Source organism: Micropterus salmoides, unplaced genomic scaffold (assembly GCF_014851395.1).
Source record: "Micropterus salmoides isolate LMB-PRFRI ecotype aquatic unplaced genomic scaffold, ASM1485139v1 Ms_hic_scaffold_12, whole genome shotgun sequence".
Taxonomy (NCBI): domain Eukaryota; kingdom Metazoa; phylum Chordata; class Actinopteri; order Centrarchiformes; family Centrarchidae; genus Micropterus; species Micropterus salmoides.
This window is the reverse complement of record NW_024040263.1, coordinates 8,754,206-8,779,980: the sequence shown is the minus strand read 5'-3', so window position 1 is coordinate 8,779,980 and position 25,775 is coordinate 8,754,206. Positions and strand designations below refer to the sequence as shown.

Genomic DNA, 25,775 nt, shown 5'->3' with positions numbered 1-25,775 from the left:
CATGCTTTCCACAAGCAAAGTCTGAATAAGCATGCTGTCCAAATGTGGACGTATTGTCTTGTGTCAACCATAACTTACTAAGGAGTTAGTTTGATCTGATTTAACCATTCAGTAACCCACATAGAGCTCACAGCATTGTAAAACTGTTAAACGCTGTGATGAAATATGATATATTTTAATATTAATGATTCCAGATGGTTTCCTATACTATTTTGTTTAGTGTCTTGTGGTAACTTGTCAGGCCCATTGATCTGTCGTGAAGTTTTGGACTGGATTCAGTCAGTCTCACTAGCATGAGCAAAATACAATTCAAATGCAGCTTTCAACCATATGGTTTTGTCACATGACTCTGTGCTGTCAGTGTAGTTATAATGATGGCTAAAGTAGCCAACAATTCTTAACTATGCTGTTATATTGTCATGTTGTTTTGATGAAAGTCTTTTTCACAGTGTAATTAAGTGTAACTACAATGGTGTGGTTTATTGGCTAAATTACAAATGGAATGCATGCATACATTTAAAAATCACATCGCATTGAATCGAATGGATCAAAATGCAACTGCCTCTCACAAAAACAAAATGAAATTCAATTCACATTAACTCCTCCCTGATATCTGTCAAACAATATGTATACAGTACTGTAAAAAAAGTGTGGGGAAAATGCTGTAAAGAAAAAATGCTTTCAAAAAAGACATGTCAATATACGCTAAACAAAATTATAAACGCAACACTTTTGTTTTTACCCCCATTCATCATGAGCTGAACTCAAATATCTAAGACTTTCTCTATGTACACAAAAGGATTATTTCTCTCATATACTGTTCACAAATCTGTCAGAATTTGTGTTAGTGAGCACTTCTCCTTCGAGATAATCCATCCACCTCACATCTGTGGCGTATCAAGATGCTGATCAGACAGCATGGGTATTGCACAGGTGTGCCTTAGGCTGGCCACAATGAAAGGCCATTCAAAAATGTGCAGTTTCACTGCATTGTCGGAGTCCGGAAAACCAGTCAGTATCTGGTGGGACCACCATTTGCCTCACGCAGTGCAACACATCTCCTTCACATAATTTATCAGGTTGTTGATTGTGGTCTGTGGAATGTTGGTCGACTCCAAGAGCATCAATTCTAGCTGCTTGGGGAAATCAGATGCCCCTCCAAAGAAGCTTCCTCTGGCTACAGGACTGTCTTTCCAGAAGCATTGAAGCTGCATTGTTCAGACCTCTCCCTCAAGAAAAAATATCTTGACTCGTCCATTTTGAACAAATAGGTCTGTTACAAATCATCCCTTCATCATGACATGATCACTGCTTTACAGACTCTCTGTATCTGTGGGGTTATAATTTTTCTTTGCAGCCCCTCGAAATAAAAAAATAGGCACCATTTGGCAACAGTTGGTATCAAAATAAAAGCGGTGATACTGTAAAATAGAAACGTTTGCACTGAAAATGTTTAGGATAAATGTTTAGGTTAAAATGTATCTTTTATTCTTTATTTTAACTCCAGTACAATGACAAAGTACATATACACACCATAGACTGTATATACACCAGGGGCAAAGTTGTAAACAAAAAAACAAAACGAAAACAAACATATAATCAGCAGTTCAGGCAATTAAAAAATGTACATATATCAAGAATCTTTAAGGCTTTGGGGTGCTGAATAGCTTGTATGTATTTGTTGCATTTCATTCATAAAGACTTTGAAAACGTTGCAGCAGATATATTGGGCAAAGTCGTTCCAAAAAAGTGACAGTAGGCTACAGGTACAGGTCCAAAATAAGTGTATGGTTGTTTCACAATGAAGTCCACAGAAAGAGCAGTTAACGTCTATGTAATTTCTTAGTATAGGCTAGTCAGAAATCACTAGTCAGATGGATGCGTCACAGAATTTGTTGAAACACTCCCGGATCGGCGGGCCAATCGCAGCCTTTCCTGCCTACAACGTTCTGTGACGTAGGCAGCATTGGTACTTCCTAGTTTGTTTTCTGAGCTGAACCGAAACCAGACGCCCAAATATATCAGAATGCATCTGTCCAGGTAAACACCGCATTTTAATTTTGGATGAACCAGCAACATTGCAGCACGGTTTTACTGACTGTGTAGACATCGGATAGCCAGGGGATTGCTGGTTGTTTTTTTTAACCACAAGATTGACAGTCAGCGATGCCGTAGGTTTGCTAAGGTTAATTAGCTAACTGTGTAACTGTAACGTTAACGGCTTGTTTTAGGTCATCCAGCCGTCTGTTTAACCAGCTAATGTCAGTGCAGAAATGTAGCTACGCCTGCACACTGTGTTAAACATGTCTGCACAGCGCAGACCCAGGCCACTCCTTCACTTTCTCCTCAACAGCAAGCTAACATAACCTTAAAAAACGTTACATGTCCTACAGCTGATTAGGCTAGACCATTAAATTAACGCCACTTAAATACAGCTAGCTACTAGCTTCATATTAAGCTAATGCAGTGATTGCTAACCTATGTTGCTAACAGGTAATAAACATGGATTCACATTATTTCCTAGGAGCTCAAGACCAAGTCTGAGGTGTTACAGCAAGTTAATAATAACATTTAGCCTATTCACGTTTTATCCAGTGTTTACCAATTGGGTTCAGTGTGTTAACTGTGGTCTTACAGTTCATTTTCAATTATTTCTTACACTCTCTCAGTATACACCCAATTGTCAGGTTAGTAGGTAACAGTTGCACTTAGGCATAAATAATGCAGTTTAATATAACAATCTAGCTTTCCTCATGAAGGTTACAATGGTCAACGTTGATTTAATTTGGAGTGCTGTTTATCTGTATTGCATTATACTACTGCTACTTATCATAGCCATTAAGTTGATTTGTAGCATTTGCAATAATCAGGGATTACAAAGTGCTTTACAAAAGTCAAACAAAATAATAAGTGAATAGTGAACATTTGAATTAAATGGTAAAACCCTAACAAGGAAAAGACTAATAAAACACAAAATATATTCATTCATGTAGCTGACACCTTTATCCAAAGCGACTTACAATTGCTATTTATGTCAGAGGTTGCACGCCTCTTGAGCAACTAGGGGTTAAGTGTCTTACTCAGGGACACATTGGAGGATGCGTCTTATCCACTGCACCATCACCACCCAAATAGAGAGGTGTTTCAAATCTTTTGTGTACTGTTATTGATATATAATAGTTTTAACAAAAACCTAACATCATAACTGGAGCTGCATATAAGTTTAACATTAATTTCAGTTGTTATTGCCAGTTATTTTTTCAATATATCCATAAAATGTGAGAAAATTTTGAAAATAAATCGATTGATTGTTTATTCTGACCAACAGTCTAAAATTTAAAGATGTTCAATTTGCTTTTATAGAGGACTAAATAAACAAGCAGATATTCATATTCACATTATTTAATCAAGTAATCCATTTTCAGGATATTTGCAGATACATTTTTTGTCAGTTATTGATTAATGGACTAATTGTTTAGCTGTAATTCATGGTGGTAGGATTTATTGCAGGGCTTTTGTAATTGATTGCATTCATTTCTGTTACGTGCCTAACATATTGGCAGTTGAATGCAGATATTACACACAAAAATTATATTTTTGTTCACACAGATCTTATCTACAGTGGAGATAGAGAGCAAACAACTTTACAAATAGGGGCTAGATGGGCATAAAGTGATCAAATTGGAGTAGTGAAGGGTAGCCGCGGTTGTCCTCTGTATGAATTTATTAGGTAATCCTGGTCTAAAGCCTCTGAAGCCCTCAATTTGATGAGGTGACAGATGCGGCGGTTCCATACTGCTTTCACCTCTTCTCACTTCTTTCTGTCTACCGATTTATGTCATTTTGTGTTTCCTTTTATAATGTTTTATACCCATGTGTTCATTACGCTTGGCTAACTCCCTCAGTAACATGCCTGTATTGCAAGTGGATCGTCTTGAAGGCTAGACCGGGTTGGAGCTGCTTAAGATGGGATTACACCGACATGGTTTATTTAAACACACTGCCTATTCCTCTGTCATGCTGCTTACATCATTCTCACACACAGCCACGCCCACCTCTAAACTCGTACTTACTTTATTATCAACATGGGTTCACACGTGGAGCACCGTGATCAGTATGTTTTCCCAATGAAGAAAGATGACGTAATTACTCTGTTTTTTGTTTCTTTGAGGATTGGAATTTACATGAAGAGGAGAAAGCGGGGTTGCTCTCAAGCCTGAACATTTTCTATCTTCCTCCATCTGGCCGTCACTCTCTCAGTCTCTTCAGATTGGTGCTCATCCCCTCTCCTCTCGCCAACATGCTGTGTTGGGGGAATGCAAAGGATGGACAGTTGGGGATTGGTGTGGAGGGGAACTCCATGTTTGAGCCAAGGAACTGTCCCGTGTTCAGTGGCAGGGGACTGAAAGAGTTGGCCTGTGGAGGGCAACACACAATGTTCCTGCTGCATGATGGTAGTGTGTACACATGTGGTTCTAACAGCTATGGGCAGCTGGGCCACGACAAACCAGGTACTTCACCAGGTAAGCTTTCAGCGTGAAAAACACATTCACAGACTTTAGATTAATAATTACAAATTGCAGGTCGTTGCACCAAAAAGCTTTCCCTAGGTGTATGGAAAGTTACCTAGCAGGTGAAAATGCGGGTGAAGATAACATGGTGTGTTTCCAAAGGCTGAAATATGTCAAGATATATTAAAATATCTTGACAACTATTAGATGGATTCCAATGAAATGTTGGACAGACATTCATGGATCCCACAGGATGAATCCTACTGACTTTGGTGATCTGTGAGTTCCTTTAGTGCCACCATGAGGTTGACGTTTTTGTTTTTAGTGAAATATGTTGACAACTGGATGAATTGCCATGACATTTGGTGCAGGTGTTCATTGTTTGACCAAATAGCTGCAGAACTAATGACATTCCCTTGAGCTTGTTAGCCTGATGATGTTAGCATTTAGCACAAAGTAATACTGTGCCTAAGTTCAGCTGTTAGCATGGCTTGTTTCTGTACAGCGAACGTTGATGTTAGAAATTACACATTGGACTTAACGTCTAAACCTTTTTTTATTCGTATCTCAAACACCGTATCTTTATGTAAAACTGAAAGTGCCTTCCGAAAATGCAGTGAAATGTCTTTTGTACTGTATGTCTTAAAATTTTGGCGCCGCCATGTTGATTTTTTGCAACCAGCAGCACCGGATGTGACCATATTTGGACGAGACCGTGGAGCTAACAGCCGTGTGTGGAGCTAATTGGCTTGCTTAGCTAGGTGCATCTGTAATTCGTGTTCAACTGTCATTTTAACAGGGCTGACAATTTTGTCTAGAGAACAGTTTTAAACAATTTTAAAACTAAATGTACTCACCAGAGAGAGTGAAAAGCCAACTCCTAATAAGCTTTTCAACGGCGCTGGTTAAATTTACACAGTGCCGTAGGTACGAGTCACTCTAGCCTGACTGACAGGTTGCCATAGTAACGACTTGTCAATCACAGATAATCCCGCCCTGAAGCATACTCTGCTTTATGGTCTACTTTGTTTACTGGGGTAATAAATCAGCTGAGAATTAGAGTCATTTTACCATTATTTCTAATAGGACCGTACTTCTTTTTGCAACCACAAGAGTCGCCCCCTGCTGGCCGTTCGATAGAATGCAGGTTTAAGGGACTTCCGTGTTCGCGTCAGTTTGCTGACCGGAAGCTTCCTGCTTGGTATAATAGAGAGTATCATAAATAGGCCTACACGTTTTTGTCAAAGTGTCTCCATTTCTGAGTGGGAACAATAGATTGCATGACTAGCCACATACCCATTTTCTTTTTTGTGAGATCATAAATATTGGAAAGTGTTTTTTACACAAAGATTGTTGATCTGTTCTCACAAATAATATTAAGACCAGTCTATCTCCATTGTGAAGCTTTAATAATTAAATGTAATCACGACTCCTCAAGCAAATACATTGACCTTGACAAGTTTTTTCACACATAAAAATCCTTGGTGACAAGTATGCAGTCTGGAAACTGCCTTGATGACATCCCACACACTGTATAAGTACCCGTAATTAATTTATTTAATAATGTTTTAATTAGTAGGCCTTCATCAGGTATGTTTAGTTAGATGAATATAACTTTTTTATGAGCCTACAAAATAAAGATTGCTGATTAAATGCCATACTATAGTTAAAGCTCAATTGAAAACACATACACATTTGTGTATTTGTTCTTTTTCTAAGGAATTGTAGCATTAACCAAGTTAACTGTATGATAAACCAGATTAACAGCAGGAGACATACTGGATGGAGACAAACCCATTTTCACAGTGCAGTCGAAAGTATGGATGACTCAGATTTCTTTCTGTGTATGTAACATTATTATACGTTCCTAGCTTCTGTATCTCAGGTGTTATTATGTTATTACATTCAGCACATGCCTGTTTTTGCTGTCAGAAGGATTAGATAAAGTAAGAAAGTTACCATTTGGATTCTCTAGCTGAAACATACATTATTTTAGTTTTGATAAGCAGAATATTACACTTGGTATGACATGTGCGTAACAGAAAAGTTAAAGGGACCATAATGCCATTTGTGAAAGGAGTATCTACAGCACCTGCACTCTCAAATCAAGGCTGTACATACTTGTGTTTTTGGCATGAAACTGCAGACGTCTGACGAGCTCTTCCTCCTCTCCACAGAGCCAGTGGGAGCTCTGGATACTCAGACGATCACAATGGTGTCGTGTGGTCGGGCCCATTCTCTGGCGGTTAATGAGCACGGTCAAGTGTTTTCCTGGGGAGCTGGTGAAGGGGGCCAGCTCGGCCTGGGGACTGCAGAGGCGGCTGTTCGAATCCCAAGGTGACTGAGTAGCACACCTTACAGGAATTCAAGCTTCTTCAGATTCTGTTTTGATTGTGTATATATTTTATAGACTTGATTCTGATGTTTACGGATTCAACTTATTATATTTTGTTCTTTCTTTTTACATTCCGCTGTGCCATTTTGAATTTGCCCTATGGGGCATCAATAAAGGAACGATTTCATCTTTTAGCCTGAAAGGAGATAAAAACACTACAAGAAAATGACTTTGAAGAGATTGGAGGTTGGGACATGAGCACTACATAACAGTACTCAAGCAGTCAAAACAGACGATTTGTAGGGACTCACGCATCCAAAATAATGATGAGAATTATTTCTGTTCCCATAAAATTAGAGTGTAATGTAGTTTAACTATTCAGATGCAGTGAATTACCTGCTGTAGGATCGTGAAACCTTCATGATTGTAAAGTAGTCTTAGGGCTGTACTTATAGTTCAGTTTAATATGACAGACTAATTTAAAGTTTGGGTATACGGTTGTAATCCAATACACGTCTTTATGTCAATTCAGGGAATATCTCCTCACGGTCCACTAGCTGTCTGTTCAGTGTGTTTGTACACAGCCCTGGCTCTGTAATCGGGAAACAAACAAAGTGGCTTAAATTGAGCCACACAACACTATTCCAGCCATGATTTGTGTGTCAGGTAATGTTAAATGACTTGCATATGGACATTGAGCTTACATTGTAGTTTGCCAAGATATGCTGATGTTGTGATGTTAGCAATAGTAGCAGGAGAGTTGAGCATCGCTGTCTGGAGCTGGTGTGCTGGCTCTGGGAAACCGTCTTGTTCTCTCTGCATGTTAGCTTCGCAGCAGCAGTTTACTAACCCACAACTTAGCTTGTTCACTTTATATCATGGTATTTATCATGTATTGGATTTCTCTAGAATTGCATACCCCACCTTTAAGGCAAAGACAATCTTTGAGCTCCGATACCATGGTGCATTAAATGGCACCTTAGCTGATAAAAAGATGAAAACATGGGATTTACTGTAATTTGTGGTTTACTTGCAATCTTAGATTGAGTACTGAGTAGCTTAGTCACACATTTTTTTTGTTTGTTTGAGAAAAGTTAAAAATTTTTATGTTATGTTGTTTGTCCTCTATTATATTTACGTAAATTTGTTGGTCCTGATAAACAAATGTTTGTTTTTTTCTAGGTTGGTCAAAAGGCTGTGTGACCACCGGATCTCTCAAGTAATGTGTGGGAATCAGCACTGCATTGCACTATCTAGAGGTGGGAAAGACACAGTCTCTTCATTGCACAGCAGCACTGTTCAGGGCTAGGCTGAGGCACCTGTCAGTCAAGCAAACATGCCCCACAAAAATACTGTACAAGCTGTAATTAGTTCATAATCAAATATTTTTTTAATCACCACAAAAAGGCACATTGAAAGAAATTATATCAGCTTATGAACACTAATGTTACGTTCAGCCGGCAGGGCTGAACGCAGGAGACAGAGTTTGTGGACCCAAATGCAGACACAGAGATGGTACTGATGATTACTGTGATTTATTGCACAAACGGTGAAACTTACAGTGCAGGTAAAAACAAAGTCCAAAAATCCAAGCGAAATAGTATTCCACAAGAAACAGGGAGACATGAAACTTAACAGGAGACTAACTAGAGACTAAACTAGAAACACACAGAGCCTCCCGTCGAAAGAAGCTTACATTCAAACAAACAACTGGCAACCACTGAAAGACAGACAACCACTTCAATACACAGGTGGGGGAGAAACTAATTACACACAGGTGTCACTAGTCTGAGGGCCTTTCTCATTTCCCAAATTTTCACCTCATCGACTCTAGACATGTTAGTCGCACCCACCCGAGATGCGAGCTTGAGGAGTCAAGGAAGAGATGCGAGGAGAGAGGAGTCGAGGAAACGGGCATTTAACAAAATGAGATGTCCTTTCCTCGGAGCCGTCATTTTAAAGCGACGTCATTTAAATATGACCTGTTGCACAGCTTTGAGCTGTGATCTCTGTCAGAGCAGCAGACCAGCTTTTGGCACTAAAGGCTTCAGATCATTTCTTCACAATCCAGAAACATGTCTCTTAACATTATAACACGTATAAACATCTCGAGGTTCCAATAAACATTAATAGCATCTGTTAAACAGTCAGATTACAGCACCCTTTACAAAATGACACAGTAACATTTATCTCATATAGTCCCAATTACAGCTGTCATCACAGGACTCTACTGTTGTAATTACGTGCAGACTACATGGGCACTATTAGGCTATTAAAACATGAAACAGATCAGTGCTGAATGCTCTGGTTGATATTACAGCCTAATAATTTGACTTCAGCAGCTGTTTTGTCACGATTATAGCAGCTGAATTGGTGTGATATGCGGATCGGCTCAGACATTAACGGAACTTATATAGGCTATACGCACAAATCATCCACCCTGATGGAGCTCAGGAATTAACATCAGATCTTGACCGATCCAGTCGGCGTGTCGGGAGATTTTTTATTCTTAATTTATGTTGCTGTGGCTCATGCGTAAATGGGCACAGTGTCACTGGGGAGACGCTTCATACGGCCGCTATTTAATGTTCATTTTTACAACCCTGCTGCCCATCCACACATCACATTCAACAATAACAACATCAGTGATATCAAAGTGAAATGACATTAAGGAATGCGGTTAGAACAGCGCTTGCAAAATGTTGCATATTTGCCTGTACAGGCAGTAATTGGTAATTGGTGTAGATGTACAGTTAACTAGTTTGCTTCTCTGTCTGTTTCCTCTCAGATGGCCAGCTGTTCACGTGGGGCCAGAACACCAGCGGTCAGCTCGGTCTGGGGAAAGGAGAGCCTAGCAAGCTGTTCCCTCATCCCCTGAAGTCTCTGGCGGGAATTCCTTTGGCACAGATAACCGCCGGGGGAGACCACAGCTTCGCTCTCTCCTTGTCCGGAGCTGTATTTGGTTGGGGCAAGAACAAAGCTGGACAGCTGGGTCTCAATGATAAACAAGGTAATAATATACACATAATACATGCGTAGATTTAATACAATTCACTTACAGTTGTGCCAAATAACTACTTTAATAAAACTTGTTCAAAGGGGCACCACCACATTTATGGAAAACAGGGAACCTTAAACTGGAGTAATTAATCACTTCCTAATGAATAAATAAGGGCATTTATTTATAGCTAAATACATAGTAAATTATTAATAAGGAAAATAAACAAACACAACAGATGAACAACAGATACAATGACCTACACAGTGTTGTTCTGACTATCTTTAATTGAAGTGTTCCTATATGGAAAATACAGTATACATATGTCATATTACTGGAAATTGTAAACAAGTCTCTGTGGAACAATGATACCATACTGTTCTACTTTATTTAGCGCTGTGTGTTAAAAATGTTTCTAGGTGGCCATATTGTGGGAGAGACTACTATAGGAACATTTCACGCAAAATGTCTTTTGTCTTGTCATGATAACCTACAAATACCTATTGGAAAGCAAAGTTAGTGATTTATTGCCACCACAATACTAGATTCAAATGCAGAGGTTGCCATGTCTTACCACTCATTTGTAAAAACATGACACTAGTAGCACTGGGGAACAGTGTGATCTTCCTTTCTTGTTTGTGTTCCCTTCCTCAGACCGTGCTGTCCCATGCCACATCAAATTTTTGAGATCGCAGAAGGTTGTTCACATCAGTTGTGGAGAAGAACATACAGCAGCCCTCACCAAGGTATGAATGTAGATAAACCCCCCTCCAACAGCAGTAATTTTCACTTCCTTCCGCCACCAACTGTTAAATAGTCCAGTTTGGTATCAGTATTCTAGCTTTATAGTGACTCACTACTAAAGCATCAACCAAGGTTGTGAAAGAAAGTTCTTGTGAACTGGTCAACCCTCATTGAAGATGAAGGTTTCAGGAAACTTGGTATGTCTTACATAGCATTGTTAAATGAAGCTCGGCTAAGAAGAAAAATGCCAACAGCAGTACAAAGTGATAACACTATGTAGTGTCAAAACCAAACTGAACTCTAGTGCTTTACCTAGGTCATGTTGGAATTAGGAGTCCACATGTATTACATTCTAATATGAGACTGTAAACATCTAAGACTGAAGCAGATCACCATATATCTTGTCCTTGGTGGACTAGGCAACGACCTACCCAGTTGTCATTATGCACCCACAGGGAAATACTTCAGTGTGAACTAGAGAGAGTAGTTCTGTTTCCATGTCTGGGACATGTGTATAACCTGGACCTACTACCTTTACCCACTTAGGTCCCGGAGGAAAATTCCTTTGCAAAGTTGACCTTCATTGCACAGATAAAATCTGATATCCTATTCCAGCCAAACTGCCCAACCCTGACTAATCTTAATCCACCACAGGACACGTGGGTTTTACTTGTGGTCATGGGGAAAAACAGTACTTTAGTTCTGACTGCACTACTATGCTAAGAAACTCTGTCTAAAACAACAAAAAAGGAATTCTGTATTGTGTCTCTGGCAGGATGGCGGCTTGTTTACATTTGGTGATGGCTCGTGGGGTCAGCTGGGCCATGGCTCCACCAATGACGAACTTTTACCCAGACGAGTGCTGGAGCTCATGGGCACTGAGGTGTCCCAGATCACCTGTGGCAGGTACTGCATGTTTTTAACTTCAGATCATTAGGTTCATAGGGTGAAACGTACACAACAGACAAAATTGATGCTGATAGAAACTGCTTTTTCGAGCTATATCACACGTTGTGTGTGGAAACCAATATTTTCATCATAACTTTAGGCCTGCTATCATGAAACACATGGAGTGCAGTGTGTTGTTGTTCAGCACATTGATTGACAGGCAGTACACATCTTTGAAGGATTATATAAACAAGTTCAGAATACAATCTGATGATATCTGGGCAGCTGAAGTAGAAATCAATGCTGCAGCTAACCTACTTGGCTTAGATGTATACACACTGGTGTTCACAGACATTTTTAACACCTCACTGGAGACATGCCAGCCGGCTTGAAAGCCTCAACCATCATCCCTGTCTCCAAGAAACCAAGGACCACAGGACTAAATGACTACAGACCGTCGCCCTGACCTCTGTGGTAATGAAGTCTTTTGAGCGCCTTGTGTTGTCCCACCTAAAATCCATCACAGACCCACTCCTGGACTCCCTGCAGTTCGCCAACAGAGCCAACAGGTCTGTAGGTGATGCAGTAAACATGGCCCTTCACTTCATCCTCCAGCACCTGGACTCCCCAGGAACCTACGCCAGGATCCTGTTTGTGGATTTCAGCTCTGCTTTCAACACCATCATCCCGGCCCTACTGCAGGACAAGCTCTCTCAGCTGAACGTGCCTGACCCCACCTGCAGGTGGATCATTGACTTCCTGACGGACAGGAAGCAGCATGTGAAGCTGGGAACATGTCTCTGATTCCAGGACCATCAGCACCGGTTCCCCTCAAGGCTGTGTTTTTTCCCCCCCTGCTCTTTTCCCTGTACACCAACAGCTGCACCTCCAGTCACCAGTCTGTCAAGCTCCTGAAGTTTGCAGATGACCCCACCCTCAGTGGGTTCATCTCTGGTGGGGATGAGTCCGCCTACAGGTGGGAGATTGACCAATTGGTGACCTGGTGCAGCCAGAACAGTCTGGAGCTCAACACTCTTAAGACAATGGAGATGGTCGTGGCCTGTGTGACTCCCCCGTCACCACTGTGGACTCCTTCCGTTTTCTGGGCAACATTATCTCCCAGGACCTCAAGTGGGACCTGAACATCACCTCCCTCACCAAAAGGCCCAGCCGAGGATGTAGTTCCTGCTAAAGACAATGATGGTGCACTTCTACACCGCCATCATTGAGTCCATACTCACTTCCTCCATCACCATCTGGTACGCTGCTGCCACCGCCAGGGACAAGGGTAGGCTGCAGCGTATCATTTGCTCTGCAGAGAATTTTTGATTGGCTACAATCTTCCTTCTCTTCAGGACCTGTACGCCTCCAGGACTCTGAGGCGAGCAGGAAGGATTGTAGCTGACCCCTCCCACCCTGGACACAAACTGTTTCAGACTCTCCCCTCTGGCAAGAGGCTGTGGCCCATCAGGACAAATAATACAAATGTCTCTGCACATCTAAATTTTACTTCATTATATATCATGCACAAACCTGGCACATTGCACATATTTGTTGTTAATTGTTAATCGTTGTTCTATATTATTATATTTTGTCAATTTTTATATATATGTTCACACTATTCTCTTCCCTTGCAATACGTCTGCACATCATAGACTGGAGTAATGCACATGTAAATATCTGCCACATTGTTCCTTCTCCGCAAATAGTTGTATTATATTTCTCTATTCTTTAATTATTCTTGTACAACTTGCATTTGTTTATTCCGTATTTATATATTTCTACATTTATTTATGTCAACTGTATGTTTGTCTGCACGTAGCACCTTATCACCAAACCAAATTCCTCGTTTGTGTAAAACAGTACTTGGCAATAAAGCTCCTTCTGATTCTGATTCTGATTTTACATATTGTACATAAGGGAGACACAATAATACTAACGCCTCTGACAAAAATGCGATTGAATGCAACGCCTCCATTAACAGCCTCAGCATTGGAGTTACTGTGAAGTCAGACACTTTTCTGTTTCAATTTTTCTTTTTGTCAGGCGTCACACGTTGGCGTTTGTGCCTTCCTCTGGTGTGGTATATGCGTTTGGTTGTAATAGCCATGGCCAGCTGGGCACAGGAATGTTGGGAGATGCCAGAAGCCCATTTCCTGTCAAGGCTGGTTTCCTGACTGGAAATATCCACGGAACAGGTACTTTAGTATATATGATTGTTGCTTAAATCAGCCATGTGAAATACCTGGCTTCTACTTACAACACTTTTCATTCATATGTGTTTAGGTGTGCTTTCCCTATTTTCTAGGAACTAAAAGCAATAGGATCTTGACAAAAGAAAACAAGAAAGTATAAAATAACATGAAAGATTAGCTAAGTAGGTGACATTTTTATTGCAGATTTACATTCACCCATTATATGTCTCTCTTAAGCCTGGTGAGACTGACAATCCGACTGTTCTGCACAATTGTCTGACTGCGATTAAGAACTGGAGGGCTAACAACTTCTTACAGCTCAACGCAGATAATACTGAGGTCCTTATTGTTGCTTCTAATAGGATGGCTTCCATGGTTGCTCAGTTTTTTTCGGGTCCCTTTCTTCAGCAGTACAATCTAATCTTAGAAGTCTTGGTGTTATGTTTGATCTATCTATGTACTTCGTCTAACAAATCACATTATTGATTTGTACATCTTTCTTCGATTTAAGAAACATTGCTAAACCCAGGCTAACCCTAACCCCGAGTTACAAATGTCTATTCACGCTTTTATATCATCCCAGCTAGACCACTGCAATTCCCTTTTCACCTGCCTCAGCAAGTCGTCCCTGGACCATCTGCAAATGGTCCAGAACGCTGCTGCAAGGCTTTTGACCAGGTCCAGCAGGTCAACTCACATGTTATCTCCTCTACATTGGCTTCCACTCAGGTTCAAGGTTAATTTCAAGGTTCTTGATTTCACATATATAGCTCAGCATGGTGAGGCAGCTGTGTACATCTCTCACCTACTCCACCCTTAAATCACCAGTAGCTCACTTAGGTTGTGTGACCAGGGCTTACTGGTCAGTCCTTGTGTTTGATGTACAAGGAAACATGTGATTGTGTCTTTAAAGTGGTGGATATGACACTGTTGAACGCTCTTACTATAGACATAAGTTCTGCGATCTCTGATGAAGCCTTTAAAAAAGCAGCTAAAGACTTGTGCCATCAAACTGGCCTTGCCTCATGCCATCTAGTGTTTGTAATAAGTTTTTAAGGTCTGTTGCTGCCTATATTTTACTGTTGTTTGTTTTACTACTTAAGGGTTTTATTTTTAATCGGTTTATTCTTTGTCACTTTGATCTGTGAAAGGTGCTCTACTAAATAAACTTTTCTGACTTGCTTACTAGTTAGAAGGCATTAATAGTGTTGTCAGCTAGTAACAACTTCACTGGGTGTGACAGAGCTGATGTACAGAGGCATAACAAAGGATGAAAGGCGATAATTAATTATTAATTATAATTAATAATTAATAAACTGCAATAAAAGTCATGAGAAAAGCGATATAACTCCACTGTAGTCTGTGGTACTGGAATAATCAGCGTTCATCATGTGATGTCAAAGTGTTTGCTGATTATATAATCTATTGGATCTATAATCTACAATATCTATACTCTAAGTAACTATTTGATTAACTGTTAAAATGTTGTCCAGCTAACGTGGTGTTTCTCTTTCCTTTCTTTATTAGGGTCAAAACAATATACAGTGACCAAAATCATCTGTGGAGGAGACCATAGTTTCTTATTGTATTCAAATGAACAGGTATGTGATTTGATTTTGTGTGACCTTCTCTCTAAAGATAGTTACAGCTTGTTGTTGTTATATTTTGGTAAGTTCCGTTCAGCACTACTTGACTACCCTCAACACAAACCTTAACATAATCATAATAACAACATAAAAAATAGCTGATTGAAACAATAGCGATATACACAGCTAAAAAAACAGACACCCCAAATGAGTGAATGTGAGTGTGAATGGTTGTTTGTGTGTCAGCGTTGTGATGACAGCCTATCTGGGGTGTATCCCGCCTCTCGCCCAGTGTTAGCTAGGATCAGTAAGATTAGATTAGATTAGATTAGATTAGATTAGATTAGATTAGATTCAACTTTATTGTCATTGCACATGTCACTGGTACAACGCAACGAAATGCAGCTAATCTAACCTGAAGTGCTTAAATAGTAATTAAATAGAATATGATACATTAATATACAAAGTGCAAGGTATGAATGATGTATAAATATAAATATATGTCTACATGAATGTCTATTGATACAGGTAGTTACAGGCTATGAACAGGTTACAGCACCCCACGGCCCTGCAAGGGATAAACGGTAATAGAGAGTGGATGAATGGATGGACACTCAAAATGACCTTTCTTTTGTTGATGCTTTCAGTTTTAATTAGTTTCAGTGTTTCACCACAGGGTGGCATTAATGTCTAAGTGTTTACCAGTTCTTATATTGGAGCTAAACTGTATATGGAGTCAGGAATGTGCACTGGTAGACATAACACACATTTAGCCTCTACAGCAAAATATTTAGACCTCAGGCGTGGCCTGTTTATTTTATCTTGATGGAGGAAATTGACACAACCCACACTGAAGCCCAGTGCTGGACTGTTGTCACAAACACTGTGGAAGTTCCAGTGCAAACAATCTTCTAAATGTTTGTGACAGTGCAGTTATGGTGTCTGTGTTTATCTTCCTCTCTGCAGAGTTTTGTCCCCCCAGAAGACTTCAGAGTGATTAATGTCAGTAAATCACTCTCCCCAATCAACTATGAAAGATTAAATTCATGGAGGTTAAAGCTGATGTACAGCCCAGATTCTAGTGTCACAAAGTAAGTAAAAAAATAAAAGTTGTTATTTGGAATTGATTGGATTGTATAGTATATCTTGTAGATGTTTAGTATTAATGGTCTTTTAACTCTGTCTTTATGTTTTTGTGCGCAGTGACATTGTAATTCATCTCTCCTCCACGGCTTGTTGGAACGCCAGCTTCTTGGACCAAAGGTATGTAAACTCCATGTTTACATAATGTAAAGGTTTTAAGTACTCAACTCAAGTACTGTACTTTAGTACAATTTTTGAGTGAATCTTTTTAGGTTAAGATTTTTCATAAAACAGATATGAAAAATACACTGCATTTTTAAATATTAAACCAGTGGTTCCTGACCTTTTTTGCTCGTGTACCCTTTAATATAAAGCGGTGTCTGTCCAGTTGGGGCGCCCTTTGCCACATTTCAGATGTGAGTTCTTAGCAGTTCATCCAAAGACACATTTCATTTAAATAACTGCTAAATAAAAAGCAAAGATTAGACAAAAAGTCTGTTGCAAAAGGACTTTTTTCTTCTTTCCTTTCCCATTATTATCTCACAACCCCGTCAGATTTATCTTGTGACCCTGGTGAAATTGACCTTTAACGGATCAAATGGTGAAAGGATGAAGCATAAAAAATAGTACTGTTAGTACAGACTGAACAAATAAAGAGGTGATATCATGCCCCAAGCTGGTTAGGTAGGTAAGTGTACATTGCACTGTAGATGAAACACACACCTGCTGTCTAGAAGAGCAAGTGCAGGGCTTTTCCTGCACTTTTGGCGCCCCCCAAAGAGGTTCTATTTCATTCTATGTACCCTGATTTTATGCACTGTAATTGTAGTTGTTAATTTTATCGATTATTGCTGTACTGTTTTATTATGTTTTGTAAGGTGACCTTGAGTGTTCAGAAAGGCGCCTATAAATAAAATTTATTATTATTATTATTATTATTATATTATTATTATACCAACAAAGTCACCTGTGACCATGTGATGACGTAGGGCACACACCCCAGTATAAAACCCTAACATCATCACGCAATCTGTTCATTCAATCTTCTCGCATTGAGGAAACAACCAAGGGGGTAAGCCAGAGATCGGACAGTGAAGCCGACCAAAGCCTGCATTGAGGGATCCATGTAGGCCCAAAAATGGCATCAAAACCCTGTGACACCTGTGATTATAAGCTCTCGGCAATCTAAAAAAAACTATTCGGCGATCAGTGACGCTGCATTGGTGTTTGAAAGGTGAGCCTCGTAGGTGGAGTCAGACAAACACACAGAACCATGAGACTTTTTTTTGGCGCAGTTATGCAGCTAAATTACGGTGTTTCTGCCATTCTACGTCATTAAACCACAGTTATGCTGCGCGACCATGCTCAGTAGACGCTGGTGCCAACAGGAAGTAGTCCTGTAGTAGTATTATTGTCTGTCTTCACTGCTCTCCATTCAAATCAACAGGGTGGCTTTGTCTAGTAATATACTGTCTATGGAAACAACACAGGTCAATTCGGCTCGTCGCTTTTAGCCTTGAAACCTGATTCGCATGGCTTTAGCGTGCCAGCACCTTCATGTGCTTTTTTCAGGCAGATGCCGCAGCCCTCTGCCTTCTCAGTCCCTCCTTCTAAGCCCTATATTGAAGAGCTCCAAAGATGCTGGTCAGACCCCAAGTTACTCTCTCATCACACCAGTGATTGCAGGAACTTGGCTGCCATGCAGGATGCAGATAACTATCGTTTAGACCGTATAGCCCCAGTCGAGCCTACCATTGCGTCATTGATTGTGTCACCTGATGAGGCTCTCAGACAGGATGCGTGTTGCCCTCGTTCTCAGTGTAGACTGACTGATGATCTCCTCGCAAGCAGTTATAGCATAGCGGCACGCATGGGCTGTATTGGTAATTCCTTTTCTCATCTCATCCTGGCTCTGTCTCAGACCCTGCAGGGCTCTGGTGTGGGCTCCTCAGCCCAGACTCTTAGTGATGCATCCCTTCAGGCCTTTGCATTTATGTCTAGGGAGCTTGGAAGGTTGATGTCAACAGTGCCAGGTATGGCTGGCGCAGTCCCCTCTGTCCGAGGGGTGTTGTCGCACCCTTTGTTCCCTTCCTGTGGTGCCGGGTCAAATGTTTGGACCAGCGGCTCAGCAGATCAAGCCAGGCAGTGGTTTGCTGGCATCCCTCTGGGTCTTCTGTCTTTACATCCCCCTCCAATTCCACTCATTTGGGTGACGCTGGAGAGGGTCCGACAGAGAGGCCACAAACTGCTGCTAGTGGCCCCCAACTGGCCGGGGAGGCCATGGTTGCCAGTGGTTCTGAGGTTGCTCAGTGGGGAGCTATGGCGCCTCCCAAAGAGACCGGACCTTCTCTCTCAGCTGGGGGGACGCATATGGCATCCGAATCCGGACCACCTTCAGCTGTGTGTCTGGCCGTTGGAAGCCAGGACCCACTCCTGGCATCTTGTGACCAGTCAGTGATCCGCACTGTTAAGTTCAAAGTCTCCCTCCACTCAGTCACTGTATGCTAATCGGTGGAAGCTTTTTTTCCCGGTGGTGCACGGAAAAGGGTGAGGTACCGGAGAACTGCTCAGTCACCAGCATTCTGTGTTTCCTGCAGTCGTTGTTGGACGGCAGCAGGTGCACCTCGACATTGAAAGTGTATGAAGCTGCCATTTCAGCGGGGCACGTGAGAGTGGACAACCGCACAGTGGGGTCACACTATCTGGTTAGTCAGTTCTTGAAGGGCGCGCAGAGGTTTAGACCATCAGGCGTCACTGTAGTGCCACCATGGGACTTTTTGAGATTTTGAGATTCTTGGGTCTACCCCCATTTGAACCACTAGGACAGACAGAGTTGAGGTGGTTGTCTGCTAAGACAGCATTTCTGCTTGCTGTCACATCAGCAAAGCGAGTGGGAGAACTGCATGCCCTATCAGTGAGCCCGAGGTGCCTGCGTTGGTACCCAGATGGGTCAGGAGTTACTCTCCTACCGAATCTGTACTTCCTGTCAAAGCGGGGACCTTCCTCGCATGTAAACCATCGAGTTGGCTGCATTCAGTCCACCCGGCTCATCTGAAGGCGCAGAAGAGCTGTCACAGCTACTGTGACCAGTTCGGGCCCTAAAGGCTTATGTGGAGGCCACTGCTGAGGTACTTAAAAGTCTGACAACCTTTTTGTATGCAATGGGGGTTGTAGAAAGGGTGAAACTTTCCAGTTGGATTGTGGATGTGATTCTGCATGCTTATAGGTCGCAAGGCCTGCCGGCACCTAGGAAGGTTAGGTGTGACTCTACTTGGAGTGTGTCCACATCCTGGGCAGCCCTGAGAGGGGTCTGGGAGTCTTCATGTACCTTTGCTCGCTATTACCGGGTAAATGTGGCTGCTCCCCACGCGGTGGCAGCAGCTGTCCTGTCAACTGCTTCCACTCCATAGCACGGTAAGCATTCCTCGTGACCTTACTGGTATAAGTCATCCAGTGCTAAAGCACCGCAGTCAGGAAGAATGAAATAGAACGAGAGTTACAAATGTAACTATGGTTCTATGAATTCTGGATGACCGCCAGAGTTGTCTGTCACTCGGAATCTGGGCGAGAAGATTCTGTAGGAACAGATGTGATGATGTGAGGGTTTTATACTGGGGCGTGCGCCCTACGTCATCGAATGGTCACAGGTGACTTTGTTGGTATAATTACTCGACCTGCGCAAATGCAAGATGGAGACATCCAGTGCTAATGCAGGAGTCATCCAGAATTCATAGAACCATAGTTACATTCGTAACTCTCGTTTTAGCGAGCGCCAAAGGAAAATCCTCTGCGCCAAAATGATCAGAATTGAAAAAAAAAACAACCTTTCTAATCCTCTGCGAATGTGTTTTAATAGCCATTTATCAAACAACTGTTGAGCAAGCAGAACATAAAACTTACAACGTCTTGTCTTCCAGCAGTCACCTCTCCTCTCATCAACAGCCACTGTATTTTACACATGCAGCTAGCGCTGGATTTATAAAACAGCTGCTGCGTTGGTTTAACTCATAGACTGTATGGTGTAACTGTGCCTGAAGAATAATAATAATAATAATAATAATAATAATCTTTATTTGTAGAGCACCTTTCAAAAACAAGTTACAAAGTGCTTTAACAAGTGTAAAGACAATAATACCCAAAAGACAATAATACAAAAACAATACAAGATAAAAGCAAGAAAACATTGAACAGACTAAAATACGCGTTTAAGATAAATATAAAATTAGTAAAATAGAATAAAATATAAGGGATAAAACACTCCGTTACAAAGCTTGCGCTAATGACTTCCTGTTATTTCTCACAATATTAAAGCCGTTTATGCTTGAATGTGCTGGTAGTCACTCTTACATTTTACTGTTTGGCATACCGGCACCAGTTCACTCCTCTGCCCTCTCTAAATCAGCTTCTCTGGGCACTACGTGATGCTCACCCGTTCCCGTTCTCACCTGCCTGCCAATCTCCGCAGGGAGATCGGAACCTTTCATGCAGCCGTGTGTGTAGTGCCTCGTCAAAGTCACTTTTCATTAACCAACAAATCACAGCCTGGAGTAAGCAGAACATTAAAAAAAGGTTGAGGCACTACAGCAAACTTTAGAAATGTTTAACTTGTCGTTCTGTATTCACAGTTTTTATTTTTGTTACCCATCATCATCAATCCAAATAAAGTGTAACATGTAAATATATATTATACTAACATTATACTTTATATATATATATATATATATATATATAATTTTTTTTATGAAATGGTCAGAAATAACAAGAAAATGCATAGATTTCGGTCATTAGGTAAGTCATTGCCTTTACTGAACGCATACCCATCATGCTTACTGTCGTGCGAAGTCACCCCCTAAAGGCCCATTCTGAGCCATGAATAACCCTGAAGTGAAGCCCTTTATGTGTGTGTTCCGTCAATACAGGTAACCAACGCTACAAACTGCCGTCATGCTTGACATCAAAACCCCACTGAACCTCTCCTCATGCTTTAGCAAATAGCAAGTCACTACGACGAGTCATTCACATTTTAGTTTTAATCATACAGTGAGTAGTTTGTTTTAGGCATGCGCACCCAAATGAAATAGAAAAAAAATGCATTTTATGCAGTGCCTGAATACACAGACTCATGTGTAAACTAAGACTCCTGGGAACTGATTTTGCAGGGACCTCACAGGGTCCACTCACTTTATTATGATATGTCATCTTATCCAATAAAACGTGCTGATGGTCGGGGCTGAGAAAGATGGTATCTGTTTGGTCACAGACATCTGTGAGACTCCAAATTTCTCTGACCATCAGGCTGAGTGTTGGTTTGATGGCTTTTTAGTACAGACTCCTCAGCAGATACTTATCATGTCCAGGGAAGGAACTATGCAGGCCATCAGGGTGGAAAACAGACCTTTGGAGACAACGTGAAGTACTTCATGCTCTACTGTCTGCTGAAAAAACTGCAACCAGGGGCGGACTGGCCAATGGGATTGCTCCTGAACGGCCGGCCTATTTCAGGCCAAACCAGCCAGGGGTCAGGAGTTTTTATTTTTCAGTTTCTGTTTTACTTTATGATCTGCGAACGCGCCGGCTGGCCGGTCTGTTGCAGCGAACTCTGTCTGTGTGTCTGACTGGGCCAAACCAATACTTTCAATATGGAAGGGGGTGTGCAAGCTGCCCCTCCCAACTTGGACCGATCTTCATTTTACTTTCCATCTGGAGCGAGTTTCATCTCCAAACGTTTTTTCGGGGCTGAAGTCAGCGCTGGGTAGTGTGATAAGCTCAACAGAGACAGTAGCCTAAATGTGGAGAAGATAGTGAAGGAGGAAAAAGAAATGTTTGATGCCGAAAAAATAAGAATTAAGAAGAAAAAATGTTAAAAATTAACCGAGGAATCTCTGTATGTCATGTACATTAGCTGTTGAGGTCAGTGGAGGTGATGCAGAGGGACAGGGTGATGATGACCCCAGTCATGTTGATGAGGAGGGAGAGAAGAAAGATGAGGAGCAGCAGGAGGAGAAGGAGGAGGTCAGGGAAGAGAATCAGCAGGAGGAGAAGGTAAATAGAACCTGATAAAACAGTGACGGGTACAGGGACAGTGTGTTTTTATAATTAGAGAATGGATTATTGCAAGTCATATTTATTACTGATGTTCTTCTTGTGCATATGTAGCTGTACAATCAGTAAAAGCAGAGTCAGGGTCCAGCACAGGGGAAGCTGAGCCAGAGAGAGGCCTACTCAGAGCTGAAGCTTAGGGATTTGATTTTTATGCACACACATACACGCTGCTGTATTTTATGGGAATGTGTTGTAGTTTTTGAGTATATGTAAGTATTATAGTACTCTAACAGACTCAGGCTTGCCTGACCTGGTCTTGTTCAGTGCAGAGCTGCCTTGCTTACAAACTGAAGAGGCAGGTGTCATCCTGAAGTTTCTTGAAGGTCTTCAGCGTAATCTGATTCACTGTATACAACAAAAATACTAATATGCATTAAAATAACTGCAAAATATATTTAAAAGGACGCTCACATAAAAGTCCGTCTCAAAGTCCCGGGCTGAATTTCAGTCCCAGTACATCCCTGACTGCAACTGTAGCTGGGGACCTAAAACATACCGTCATTTTCATTGTATTAGTGTTACTTGACAAAGAACTTCTTGTTTGGTTCTCTAAGCTCACATAATTCTTAATATGAAGTGCGTCTGAGCTCACGGTTCATTGGGATTCAGCTTAAAGACTGTCCGCATCAGTGTTTTTTGTTTGGCAAACACAAGATCAGATCTGATGTATTTGTGTTATGGCTAAATAAAAGCTGTGCTATAAGAATGTGAAGGCTTACACTGTAAATAGTTTCTGACCTTCATGCTAAGGGTTTTGTTAGATTTGTGTAGGCGTGGTTGTCAGTTTGTTCTCGCTACCCGGCTCCCAGGCTGATGATGACATCTGCATACCTTTAGGCTGTGTGTCCACCTAACCGCTGCTCTTGCTCTGTGTGTGTGTTTACCATTCACAGCTGACCTGCCACATGAAGGAATAGACTTGTGTTTAGTTCAAAGCAACATGTGCCTTCGTATCGAGGCTTTACCACAAAGTCCCTGACCTGATCGCTGAAACATCATAGTGTACACATAATCAGATGTTTGTTTGCTTGCACAGTGATGATACCCACTTCAAAACCAACCCAAAGATCCCAGGCATCGACCTCAACGCTGTCAGAGTGCTGTTTGAGACGCTCAGCAAACCGGCCTTCTCTGGACTGCTGGAGCAGGTATTGACTAATAGTGTATTCATAATTATATATGTACAAAGTAATTGGCTAAAGCTAGCAATTTTACTTTCTTTCTTTTAACTCCCAAATCCAGTTTCCTGTATTCCAAGAACACTGATTTGCAGGACTAGTTAATAATGGCTCTTACTGTTGTATCACTTTCCTTATAAAGTGAAAATAGAGAAAGTAGAATCCTCATGTAGCTTTAATGTCTACTACATGGGCTGAGAATATGTAGCTTTCTAAAGACGAAATACCACAGTCTTCCTCTTACAGATGAAAGATTCCTAAGAAATAAAACAAACACTTGCTTAGTTCAGTACACTTAGGAGTTTTGTTTCTTGCTTGAGGTCAGGTCACCTAATGATAATGTTTTTAAAGTTGCATGTTCTTCTTTACCTCTCTCACCAAGGCTCCCCCGATAGCTCAGTTTGGCCGGACGGCCAGCTCTAGGAAGGGTTCTGGTCGTCCCAAACGTCTTCCATTTGAGGATTATGGAGGCCACTGTGCTCTTAGGAACCTTAAGTGCAGCAGAAATTTTTTTGTAACCTTGGCCAGATCTGTGCCTTGCCACAATTCTGTCTCTGAGCTCTTCAGGCAGTTCCTTTGACCTCATGATTCTCATTTGCTCTGACATGCACTGTGAGCTGTAAGGTCTTATATAGACAGGTGTGTGGCTTTCCTAATCAAGTCCAGTCAGTATAATCAAACACAGCTGGACTCAAATGAAGGTGTAGAACCATCTCAAGGATGATCAGAAGAAATAGACAGCACCTGAGTTAAATATGAGTGTCACAGCAAAGGGTCTGAATACTTATGACCATGTGATATTTCAGTTTTTCTTTTTTAATAAATTTGCAAAAATTTCTACATTTCTGTTTTTTTCTGTCAAGATGGGGTGCTGAGTGTACATTACTGAGAAATAAAATGAACTTTTTGGATTTTTGGAAAATGGCTGCAATGAAACAAAGAGTGAAAAATTTAAAGGGGTCTGAATACTTTCCGTACCCACTGTAGATAATTATCACCTAGCTCTGCAGTTTCCCTCAGTTCTATAAAGCATTTAATGTCTTATTGTTTTGGTTTTCCAGCCTGCAACTGTATTGTAAATCAACTTTACACCAACCTCCTTTCCAGTAGCAGCAGGCAGCTTGTTTTATGTGGAAAAGCTCTGAAACAGCAATTCCCAAAGTGTGGTGCGCGCACCCCTTGCGCTGTACTTGCAAATCCTCATATGGTTTCTCTTTTTGTCCATGTTATCTGTTTATGAGGCTATAACAGGGTGCGATTTGTGAGAAAACAGAGGGGGGATGTTTTGAAACATTTTTTTTGTCATTAAACCTCCGCATGGTTCTGCGTGCAGGTGAACTGTGGATTGATTGCAAAGTTTAACCATCACAGTATGAGAAAACGTTTTACTGCCACTGTTACTTTTTATATTAATAAATATATAATGTTACATCACGATGCAGAGTTGCAGTGAAAAGACAGAGAAGACGGATGCATGCCGTGTTTAAGCGCAGTGAGTGGGTAAGGGGAGAGCGACTGATTTAAAAGCCGTCGCTTTCAAGAGTGTCACTGAGTGAAAACCCCGTAGCAGTGACAGGGACACTGCACTGCTTGTCATCATAGAAAGAGATCATTAGATTTTGATGTTTATTGCACCTTCGGCTGCCTTCTCTTCAACAACTCTGCTGCTCATTGTTGATAGGCTATTGTTCGCAATGTGTAACCAATCAGATATTGCTGTGGGTGGGACATTGAGCAAATAAATTAGTATGTATATATATATATATATTAATTACAGAAGCCCTAAACGGCCATCGATTCAAATATTTTGTTTTACTCTGTTTTCCTGTGATAATGGGATAATTATCTTGTGATCTCAAGATAGCGAACCATAGCTGAATACAGGAGTCGGCCGGTGCGTTTCTTTATGATAGTTCTGTGGCAAGTCAGTAGGTAGGTCAGTTGGTAGAGCCCAGGACTTGATTCCTGTGGGTTGCAGGTTCAACCCCTGCTCTCTGCAAAGGTTTTATTCTTCTTTGTGTTTTTAATCATTCTCTTCAACAAATTTGGTATGAAGAAATTCAGGGAAATCCAGTCACACATTTCCTGACGTCAGGAAATGTGTAGTTAAATGGATTCCCCTGAATGAGAAGCGGATGAATTTCCTCTGCCTGGA

At 41.2% G+C, this 25,775-nt stretch overlaps 1 protein-coding gene across 3 annotated transcripts in view; it reads left to right on the top strand.

Moving 5' to 3' along the window:
• The window catches only part of herc3 (HECT and RLD domain containing E3 ubiquitin protein ligase 3), a 44,680-nt gene that overhangs the window by 2,990 nt on the left and 15,915 nt on the right, over nt 1-25,775 (top strand). Inside the window, exons 1-12 of one of the 3 annotated variants that reach the window (XM_038713175.1) lie at nt 1,933-2,040; nt 4,172-4,523; nt 6,689-6,848; nt 8,029-8,105; nt 9,635-9,856; nt 10,499-10,590; nt 11,364-11,494; nt 13,523-13,674; nt 15,199-15,272; nt 16,224-16,348; nt 16,461-16,520; nt 23,479-23,590. In XM_038713175.1, coding sequence (XP_038569103.1) covers nt 4,301-4,523; nt 6,689-6,848; nt 8,029-8,105; nt 9,635-9,856; nt 10,499-10,590; nt 11,364-11,494; nt 13,523-13,674; nt 15,199-15,272; nt 16,224-16,348; nt 16,461-16,520; nt 23,479-23,590 — 1,428 coding nt within the window. In that variant the 5' untranslated portion in view covers nt 1,933-2,040; nt 4,172-4,300. Of the gene's footprint in view, nt 1-1,932; nt 2,041-4,171; nt 4,524-6,688; nt 6,849-8,028; nt 8,106-9,634; nt 9,857-10,498; nt 10,591-11,363; nt 11,495-13,522; nt 13,675-15,198; nt 15,273-16,223; nt 16,349-16,460; nt 16,521-23,478; nt 23,591-25,775 lie in introns of those variants that run through there. The other 2 variants (XM_038713176.1, XM_038713177.1) reach the window with 2 other exon arrangements.